The sequence below is a fragment of the Suncus etruscus genome, chromosome 9, assembly GCF_024139225.1.
Source record: "Suncus etruscus isolate mSunEtr1 chromosome 9, mSunEtr1.pri.cur, whole genome shotgun sequence".
Lineage (NCBI taxonomy): Eukaryota > Metazoa > Chordata > Mammalia > Eulipotyphla > Soricidae > Suncus > Suncus etruscus.
Genome location: NC_064856.1, coordinates 53,531,857 through 53,543,027, shown reverse-complemented (window position 1 = coordinate 53,543,027; position 11,171 = coordinate 53,531,857). Strand labels below are relative to the sequence as shown.

Here is an 11,171-nt window from a genome sequence, read left to right as displayed (position 1 = left end):
GAAATATGTCTCTACATTTCTTCTTTACTTGTAACTATTATCTTACAATTTTTATATAAATTTCTAGAATCAGCAAATCAGATATTTGAATCTCATTTATTTCTGTTATCATTCCCATTCCTGTGAATTGTATACAATTTTCTAAAATGAGAATATGTAAAGCATATATAGCAATGCTAAACACTAAGTTAATTATTTTAGAGCATTAGCCACTAATTCAAGCATAATAAAAATGGTAATATTATTTGATTATCAATCATTCTTTAATTTATTTTCTCAGTATTTCATAATGGACTTTTATTAGTTCAATTATAAGATTAGCCAAATAATAACACAAGGAGTAATATAATTTGGAATTGTCTTTTTAATATAATTTAAAAGCAGATAATTAAGAACAATTTGTATTCTCACCCCATAGAAATTTGCTTTTTTGTTTGTTTGTTTTGTTTTTTGTTTTTGTTTTAGGGCCACACCCGGTGTTACTCAGGGGTTACTCCTGGCTATGCACTCAGAAATTGCTCCTGGCTTGGAGGACCATAAAGGACACCGGGGGATGGAACTGCAGTCCATCCTAGGTCAGTGCGTGCAAGGCAAATGCCCTACTGCTTGTGCCACCACTCTGGCTCCCCAATAGAAAATTGTAATATTTGGGAAAAAGAGGAAAAAATAATGCAAGGCCAGTCACATGATTAATGAGTAGCACAGAATTAGGAACACCACTGAAGAGAAATATGTATTGTGAAATAGTTCTCATACTGCAAGTATAAACTTGAACATTATAAAAAAAGTAAAACAAAATAAAGAGAAAACATTCTTAAATGAGAAAGGTAAAATTATGACATTGATTTTGACAATTATCTAAAACTCATTACACATCTTATAGGCATTTATCTGATGAGTAATATGGGTATAAAATATATTACAGTGAACTAACAGAAAAATAACTGGTTTTAATTTAATAAATATACTATATATTTAATTCTAATCTATATTTTAATTTGATCTCAAATTATGTTACTGCTCCTTTTTCTTCATTTATATATTTGAATAATAAGAGAGGAGTATTTAATATAGTCGTGGCTTAAGAAATATTTTCTGTCATCTTTTGTTTTTGCTTCAACTAATTTGAAGTTATATACTTAATGGCATGTGCACTTACATAGTTACATATTGTTTGATTAATCTACTATCCTATAATTTTATAATTTCAATTTTTATCCTTGATCTTATGCCTAATAATGAACTATATTTTTTTTCATATTATCTCCACACCAGGAGCCTCTTGTAAATACTGTTTTCTTGACATATATTTTCTATATTTTTAAATATTCTACTATTTATGTTTAAAGTAAAAGTTTTTATACGTTATGTGGTTTAAATTTTCTTTTATACTACCTGATCTTATTTTCTATTTCAATTTAGTGACTTTAGAAGAACAAAAAAATAGTTTAGTGGGTAAAGGCATTTGTTGGATAAAATTGAGCAATCTTTGATACCTTATCTAGGAATAAAATGTAATCCCTGAGCATAGTTAGTGGTGACTTCAAAACCAAAATTTAAATAAAATAATTTGATAATTTTAAAGCAATTCCATCTAATATAATCAATAGTGGTTGAGGGCCAGCGTAATCGCACAGCAGTAGGGGATTTGCCTTGCAAGCGGATGACCCAGACCTGGGTTCAATCCCTGGCTTTCCATATGGTTCCCAAAGCCAGCAACCAGGCCCAAAATCAAACAAATATAGTGGTTAAAATATAAGCATTACAAATTTGATGTTTGATTTCACAAACTATTTTGTATTTTATTTTTCTCAAATACCGTTTTATTTATAAATAAATCTAATTAAATACCATGAAACATAGTTACAAAGTTGTTCATTACTGAGTTTGTCATACAATGTACGTATGCCATTATTCTTCATCTCTCTTCTCCTGCCAATTTATGGAGTAGAATAACTTTAGTATTTATTTTTTTATTTACTAGTTTAACTATATTTCATCTTTGGATAATACTCTAAAGCAGCATTTCTCAAAGAGGGGCCCCGGATGAAACACTCCTAAATGGGAGAAGAGACATAGCATGTGACTGGGGGGTGCAACTGCAGGATGATGGACAATAAGAAAATATAATTAAAAAGTATCTGTGTTAAGAACACTATTTTAAAGCATAATATTCTAATGATGAGATTATTATGATACTCAGACAAACAGTACATTGTTGACAAGGCTGAATAGTGTATTCATGAGACTTGGCAGCATACTAAATTAATTTCTACTGTATGTATGCTAGTAGCTAATAGTGTATCTATAGTGCCAAATATCCTATTAGGAGCAAAGTTGCTATTGATTGAAGGTAGTGATGTAGAAGATTGTCTATATATGTATGGATATTGATATGTAATATATCATATGTATTATGTATATATGCATATGTACATGCATCCTAATTTTCACAATCAGTTTAGGATTTATTTTAATATAACTTCTCAAATTAAAATATCAGAATATAATAACTATAAATATTGAGTCCATTGATATTACATTACCAGATGTAAATCTGAAGAAAATTTTTCTATAATATTTTGTTTCAAGAGTTATTAATAATTTAAATATCTGGGAACAATGAGTCTAAAATTGAAACATACAATTATAATTTCTGCCATTTTTTACTTACTATTGATATTCCAATTATCTCTCATGTAAAATAACTCCAAGAACTAATATATAGGAATTTCAAAAAAAATTAAAGAATTTCATTTCCAGAAGGTCTGGTAGTTACAAATTCAGGTGGTTCTCACCCAGGAATGGTTGTGTTTTTTAAATAAGGTTTCTTGTGTACATAATTTTTTCACTATGTTTAATAAATTTCAACACTTTCACAAAAGTATTTCCTTTCTTTTTTACTTTACTCGTGTAGCAAGTCAGTCCCTGAAGAGGTTGACTGACGGTGGGATGGAGGATGAGGCCTTTTTCTTCCAGCTCGGAGCACGTGTCTGCCACCCTGTCTACCCCACGGTTCTGAGGTGAAACGGTGGGTAAACAGCTTGCAGACAGTCAGGCTCGTGGAAATATTGGCTTTATTCGGAGGACAAGACTGAAGTCCAAAGACTCAGCTTCAGTTCCAGCCCAAAAGCCCTGGCCTTCCACAGACTCTTGTTTTTATCCACCAGAATCAGGTACCACCCAATGGTGGGATCAGATACCAACCAATGGTGGAAGCAGAATCAGGTACTACCCTAGGGTGGGGGCAGAATGCCAGGTCACACCCTAGGGTAGGGCACAATCACCAATCAGGTTAGGGTGAGTAACATAGTAATCCCCTAAAATATTTACATACACAACATACTCGTTCTCATTTAATCTTCAAATTCTTGCTTATAATATAAAATAGCTGTATGAGTATTGTAGAATATTTCTCTAGTTTAAAACTTTTCACTTTTATTTTTATTAATTTTAATGATAGTTTAAAATTTTAACTTAATTTAAAATTTTAGTAAGAGGCATGTATTTTATTATAGGTCATTGATTTCAGTGAAAGTTGTTACAACTCAAATAAAATATGAAAAAGATACACTCATCCAATTTTACTATTTTTACATTCTAATATTATTTAAACATCACTGTTATAAAATATCAAATCTTTGCAGAAAATCTAAGAGACATAGGTATATGTACATATATACACATATACATATAAGCATGTTACATTTTGCTACAAGCAATACACACAAAAATACAAATCTCTAAAATTGCTTCTTCTAACTAATTTGAAAACACCTTATTATTGTTTCATCAAAGATATTTTTCTACTCAATATTATTTTTTAATTGTTTTTTAGTTCTTCTAGTTTGAGGTCACATCTGACAGTACTCAGGACTTACTCCTACCTCTATGCTGAGGGATCTTTTCTGATGGTGTTCAAGGAACCATATATGGTGCCAGAAATAAAATCAAGGTTGCCATACATAACATTATTTTATCCTTATGTAATCCAGTTTCATAAGCATTAGAGATTTTTATCTAAACTCCATATTCCTGACACTATTTGATATTTCTTATTTCATAAAAACATTAAAACATTTTATTGTTTCTTGAGTTCTTCAGATTGTATAATTTTTCTTTTTTTTATCAAAATAGCATTTTTTTGTTTCTTTTGTTTTGGGGCCACATCAGGTAACGCTCAGGGGTTACTCCTGGCTATGCGCTCAGAAGTTGCTTCTGGTTTGGGGGACCATATGGGACACCGGGTGATCGAACCTCGGTCTGTCCTAGGCTACCACTGGCAAGGCAGACATCTTACATCTAGTGCCACCACGCTGGCCCCCAAATAGCATTATTTTTAAAGTTATTCATAGTAGTTTCAGAATTACAGTTATCTAACATCAGGTCAGGATCAGTGTCAAAATGTCCATCAATATTTTAAGGTTTTCTCCACTTTCCCTCATCTACCATTCCAGACTGCCTCATGAGCACGTTTTTAAAGTTGATAATTTTTTCTTCCTCTGCCCTTGATTAATCAAATATATTTCTTATGTTAAGACTAAGTTGTAGAATGGTCATCTTTTGTACTCTCTATTTCTCTGTTGATGACTCTTTTGCACAAATTCCAATAATGTTTATTCTCAAGTAATGGAAAAGAACTCTGTAAAACTTTATGTAATATTTTGATATCTGAGTGATCTTTAAATTGAGAGGTGTACATCATCCTTTCCCTTAATATTTGCATATTTATTGTGACATTGTCTAATATGCTTGCTTTTATATTTTAAGTGTATCATTAGCACTTGAATTTGAACCTATTTATATTATTTAATAAATATAATCTGGTTTTCTGTTATTTTTGCAGACAATTTAGTAAATAACTAACTTCAGGCTAGAAGTTACTTGCTTCCTGTTGTAGTTGTAATAGAAACTTTGAATCTGCTCAACATTTATGTCACCTATTTGAGGATATTGAGACATTTGTATTGTAGTAAAGTTCTCCATGATTTTGCTTGTTTTCTGAAGTTTATTCAGTTACATAATAACATAGGTATGAATTCACATAGGTGAATTTATAATAAATTCATGATTCATATCAGTTAATATATAGACTTAATTCATATATCAAGATGAATAATTAATCAAGATCTTCAAGAAGGTTCTCTTAAGCTTGAGTTATATTTTACACCTCCATGGTCAGAAAGCAGTGTTGCTTCATTGTAACCATGTATCTGAAGTTTCATCATTGGTTCTATTCGTGGCTTTGATCCAAGTAGGAATTGGGGAGAAAGAAAGTAATCTGCAAGTGTGTGAAATGAGTGCACATGTGCATATGAGGGTGTGCTGTGTGTGAGATTTTATTTTCTGTTTCTATATTTTCTGTTTATCTCTGTCATTGTATATATTGCTTTTTCTCAGCAACTTGCAGAAAAATTAAACTGTTTTGAAGTTTTAGTTACTTGTGTTATTCCCTGAGTGAATCATAAAATCCAGTCAAATCTAGAAATAATGAAGGATCATCCTGTTGTTTTTCTCCTCATAGTGACCTTTCTCTTTATCTATCTTCTTACTGAAAAAATAAGGGGACAATCTTAAATGTCTTGTTGAATTCAAAACCTTATATATTTTTCCTTGTTGCTTACAATCTAATCAAGTAAAACAAAGAACACAGGGAAAGGCAATATGAAACACTTTTGATACAAATGTTCTTTAAATATTTGTTTTCTATTTTACTTGGTTAATTTTCTAATTTTATGCAATCCTAAATTAGCTATTAATTTATTTTTTACAGAGTTTAGTTTTAATCTACAGGAGATTTTGGCTATAATAGATTCATTGTAGTTTGGCAAGAAGTACAGTTATTAATTTAAAGATTTATGCACAATATTGTATAACAGAGTCAGTGCTATTCTGAAAAGTTGATGGAAAATGCAAGAATTGCTTACATATAAAATGTTTTCAGTAAGGATTTTTGTGAAAAATTTTACTTTACTAATAATATATTAATAAATATTTGAGGAGAAAAATAAGGCATAACAAGGCAATGCCTGATTAAAGTATTTTAGGCAGAGGACCTAGGGAGAAAAAAAGTGCCTGAAATTTCCATGTTTATAAAATCAGAAAGAAATAAAGAAATTCAAATTGTTTGACAATGCTATGTTAAGAATAATTTGATAGGATTTCTGCTGGTAGTCAGAAGGGCTCAGAAGCCATCTTGGGCCACAAGATTTCCAGGTGCCGAGACTGGATTTCATCAGCTTTCCTGTTGGTGATCCTGCCTGCTTCAGAGGTGGGTCGGGACATAAACACACTGATTCCTGCTGGTTTCTGCCAGGAGTCAGAAGGGTGCAGAAGCCATCTTGGGTCATGCTGTTTTCAGCTGCCTGAGACTGGATTTCATCATCGTTCCTGCCAGTGATCCTGCCTGCTTCAGAGGTGAATGTCAATTTTCTGGGTGACCCTGGAGACCACAGTGAAGGTTTTGGAGGCTTCAAGCTCTTTCACCTTTGTCAGTAAGAGGATGAGAAGCCCCAACCATCTGAGGGGATTACCCATTTCAGACTAGGATTAAAGTTCTAAAGGATTTCTGGGAACTCAGAAGCCAGCACCCCTATCTGCCTGTCTTCTGTGCTGTGCTGCATTTTTGGCCTGATTTCATCCTGTGTGTGGCTCATCTGCAGATGGCTCGACTTCCCTAGAGCCTTCCCTGGAAGTGAATTTACACGCCCAAAAGGGAAGAAGCCAGAGGAGCGCAGCGCTCCGCTTTGCTTCCCAGCCATGCACATCATTTAGCCAATGAATACAACCACAACACGTAGAAAAACCCACAATAGAAGTGTGACAATGGGGAAACAACGCAGGCTAGCGCCAGACATAGAGAATGATCATGGCAACTCTGCTGACTTGAACATGACCAACCAACTGGTCAGTCCCTCAGATAAGGAGTTTAGAGTCACAATATGGAAAAATATTTCAAAGCTATGTCATGTAGAACACCAGGCAATTCTATATATTTGCCTTATTTTAACAGTTAGGAAAAAAATACTTAGGGAATTATTTTAAAATATATTTAAAACTTTATGTAAGCAAACTAAACAAATTTAAGTGCACAGTTTTAAATAGTCTGTTTTACATATTAAATTGGGAAAATTGACATGATAAAAATATAATTTTTCTACATATCTATAAAAATATTTTAGTTCTCTTTTCTCTTTATTCTGTTTTATCAGTATTTTTCCCCTGGAATTTGTATAGATGCATTAGCCCTTTATAATCCTTCCTTCTGGTTCAGGCTTCTTTTATTAAGTATATCATTTTAGGGGCCGGCGAGTTGGTGCTAGAGGTAAGGTGTCTGCCTTGCAAGCGCTAGCCAAGGAAGGACCTCAGACCGTGATTCGATCCCCCCCCCCCCCCCGCGTCCCATGTGGTCCCCGCAAGCCAGGGGCAATTTCTGAGCGCTTAGCCAGGAGTAACCCCTGAGCATCAAACCGGTGTGGCTGAACCCCCCCCCAAAAAAAAGTATATCATTTTAAGTTTCATCTGCATATGGTATGCATTGAACAGCTTATTTTTTTAAATCAAATAAGAGTCATATGGACATTCATATGTCTATCAAATAATCTTGGGTAGGTGATTGTTACAGCAATACATATTTATGTACAAGATTTTCTGTGATCATAATTTGAATTTATAATTAATTAGTTAATTAATTATGTGATTATAGTATATCACATAAGTGATATATTAGTTTGAGATAATTAATTTTAATGTTCCAAGATACTGATGAATAAACATACAAAGAAATATGAAATAAATAATGTAAAAGTGGGACACATATTAAAAGAAATGCAGTTTATAGTAGTAATATAAATGCCCAAATATTATTTAAAAAACATGTTGCTTGCACAAAACTATATTTAAAAAGTTATCAAAGAATGTAACTAATTGCTTCATACTCACTGAGAAGAATTTTGTCAAGATGTTAGATTTTTAAAAATGCATATACTCCATATTTACAAATCAAAATCCCAGAAGGTTTTGTAATATTTTAAAATAATGTTTGAGTTTATATGTAAAGAGAAAACATTTCAAATGACTTATAAAATGTTTAAGGCTAAGACCAATATTTTAGAACTGATGCAACTTCAGTACTTACTAATATAATAGCAAGTCATTGTAAGTAAGACAATTGTCTTGTTGTAAAAATAGCTGATACACTGGTACAAATTCATGGAGTACTCAATGTAGAATTTAAAAATTTACATTATGTGACAAAGATTTGTCAAAAATGTTTCATCAGTTATAACAAAATGTCACTCTAAAAGGGGATGTGGAGAATGGGGAAACTATCTGGAGAGTGCTAGATGTAAAAGATTTTCTATAGTTTCCACTTTAAAACTGCTTTGATAAATAAAATATTTTTAAAATAGTTAAGAATAAAGATGCTCTATCATCTCATCTGAACCTCATAATTTTCTGATTATGTTTGAAATGTAAATGTATATTTTCTAATTACTAGGAGCACTGAAAATGTTAATAAGTTATTTTTAATCTGTATATATATTTTTGTAAAAAATCATTAAAATGTATTGTCCACTCTTATGGATTGAGTTTTCTTTTCTTTTCTTTTAAATTGGTTTTTAGGCCACACACAGTGGTGCTCAGAGGTTACTAATAGCTCCGTGCTGAGAAATTGCTCCTGGCAGGCTTGGGGGACCATATGGGATGCCAGGGATTGAACCTGGGTCTGTCCCATGTCGTCGTGTGCAAGTCAAATGCCCTACATCTGTGCTATCACTCCAGCCCCACTGATAGAGGTTTTTTTTTGTTTAGCATATATGTAAATTAAGCATAAGCCTATTGCAACATTTTAATTAAAAATATGTTCATGAAGTGTATGATGTATATATATTTTCTCTTGTTAGTGCTTACATTACTGAGTTTTGAGGGAATTTAATAACAAACCTTAAATTCATGGCTACCCATCTATGGCATTAATATTATGAAACTAGCAACATGGACCAAAATTAACTTTTGGTTTTTTGATTTTTGGGCCACACCCAGTGACGCTCAGGGGGTACTCCTGGCTATGCGCTCAGAAATAGCTCCTGGCTTGGGGAACCATATTAGAAACAGGGGGATCGAACTGCAGTCTGTCCTAGGTCAGCCTCATGCTAGGTCAGTGCTTCTCAATTATTTTCTGTCATGACCCCCAGGAAGAAGAAAACATTTTTCGTGCCCCTCCCACATGACTGTAAATATTATCTTTATTAAAAGAAACTTTAACCTGCAAAATAAAAATATATAAAATAATTTGAGCTGATTTTTTAATCAGAGGTGATGTCTGGATTAATGGCTACACTGAGCACATTTTGCAATGCATAGCTTTTCAAAGCGGGGTTTGAAGCAGGACACAGCAACTCTCAGCTCCAGAGACATATAGAGACATAAACACGGGGCTTAGCTTTTTATGACCATGTTTGCTGAGGTCAAACGCACCCCCTTTAGGGGGAGCGTGTCCCACTATTTGAGAACTACCATGCTAGGTAAACACCCTACAACTACACCACCGCTCCAACCCCAATTTTTCATAGATAAATTAGTAATATAGCAACATGCAGCAACAATCTGAATAAAATTTGAAATTATTATTTACATAAAATTGTACTAATAAACAAAGAGAATAGATTCCAAAATATAGTGCATGAGCCAATTCCTGAAAATTTCCATATCATCAGAATTTTTCTTTTTGGAATTTTTGAAATACCTTTAGGCATCCAGATATGCTCAAGGATTACTCCTTGCAATATACTCCTTGCAGAGAACAGGTGACCATAGGGGGAGGTTATGTTTGAGCCTGTCAGTTGTGCGCAAAGCAAGCACCCTGACTGCTATTGCTGTACCCTAGCCCTCAGAATCTTCCTGTACATATTTTTTCTTGTTGATAGGGAGAATATCCTTGTCCCTACTCATTCAGAATTCCATTATATATTTTACTCAGTCCCACAAACTTCTTCAATCTTTAGCAAAAACAGGTAGTATCAACTATGTGTGCGCCAAGTAGGAAATTATATAAATGAATCACTGATATGTGAGTTTAGATTCTACAAATGGTTGAAATCGTGCCTAGGTATATTTTATGTAACCTAAGCTTTGTTCACCCTGAGAACTTAAAATCTAAAGTTTATTCTGATAAACTGCATCAGATTCTGAATACACTAGATTCATTCTTTTTTAATCAATATCCTCACAACTCGGTCCCGTATTTGCTTTGTTCGCACCCCATAAATAACTGGATTTAAAGAAGGAGGAATAACCACATACAAATTGGCAAGAAGGATGTGAATATAGCGAGGGACATTTTTACCAAACCGGTGAGTCATAAAGGAAAAAAATGCAGGTGTATAAAAAGCTAAAATAACACAGACATGCGAACCACAAGTACTAAGTGCTTTGAGTCTGGCATCTCTGGAAGGAAGTCGGAAAACAGCTCGGAGTATCTGAGCATAGGAAAGGGCAATAAGGATTAAGTCAAAGATGAGAGCAGCAATGGTAAATAAACCATAGATGATGTTGACTCTTATGCTGGCACAGGCAAGTCGGGCAATTCCCATATGTTCACAGTAGGTATGTGGTATAATATAATGTCCACAGAAAGGCAGTCGTTTTAGAAGAGGGCAAAAGGGAATAACAAGAAGCACAGGCCTCCCCACTACAAAAGAGGTAATGAGGGCTACAACTTTGTTGGTGAGAATAGTAGTATATCTCAGTGGGTAACAGATGGCTACAAAGCGATCAATTGCCATGGCCAGGAGTACAACAGATTCCATGCCAGTGTAGGTGTGGATAAAGAACATTTGGATGAGGCATCCTTCAAAACTTATCTCCCTAAGGTTGAACCAGAATATTCCAAGCATCTTGGGTATGGTAGAAGTAGAGAGTCCTAGATCAATAAAGGAGAGAAGAGCCAGAAAATAGAACATAGGCTGATGAAGACTTTGCTCAGTTTTGATCACAAAAAGAATTGTGATATTCCCCACAACTGCTATTAGATAAACAACAAAGAAAGGAAATGCAATCCAGACATGGAAAGATTCCAGACCAGGTATGCCCAATAGAAGGAAGAAAGAAGGATATGAGTCAGTGTCATTGACAGAAGACATCCTGATGAGTTCTCCTGTAAAACAATG

At 33.6% G+C, this 11,171-nt stretch overlaps 1 protein-coding gene across 1 annotated transcript; it reads right to left on the bottom strand.

Annotated features, from left to right (window-relative positions):
* Window positions 1-10,205: 10,205 nt before the first annotated feature.
* On the bottom strand, window positions 10,206-11,147 carry LOC126018324 (olfactory receptor 52E4-like). The gene has a single exon (XM_049780477.1). It carries the CDS (start codon window positions 11,142-11,144, stop codon window positions 10,206-10,208), a length of 939 nt encoding a protein of 312 aa, XP_049636434.1. The 5' UTR covers window positions 11,145-11,147.
* Window positions 11,148-11,171: the final 24 nt, after the last annotated feature.

What these genes read in the sequence shown, in the direction of transcription:
- LOC126018324 (XM_049780477.1), bottom strand. Translation starts at nt 11,144, where the DNA reads ATGTCTTCTGTCAATGACACTGACTCATATCCTTCTTTCTTCCTTCTA.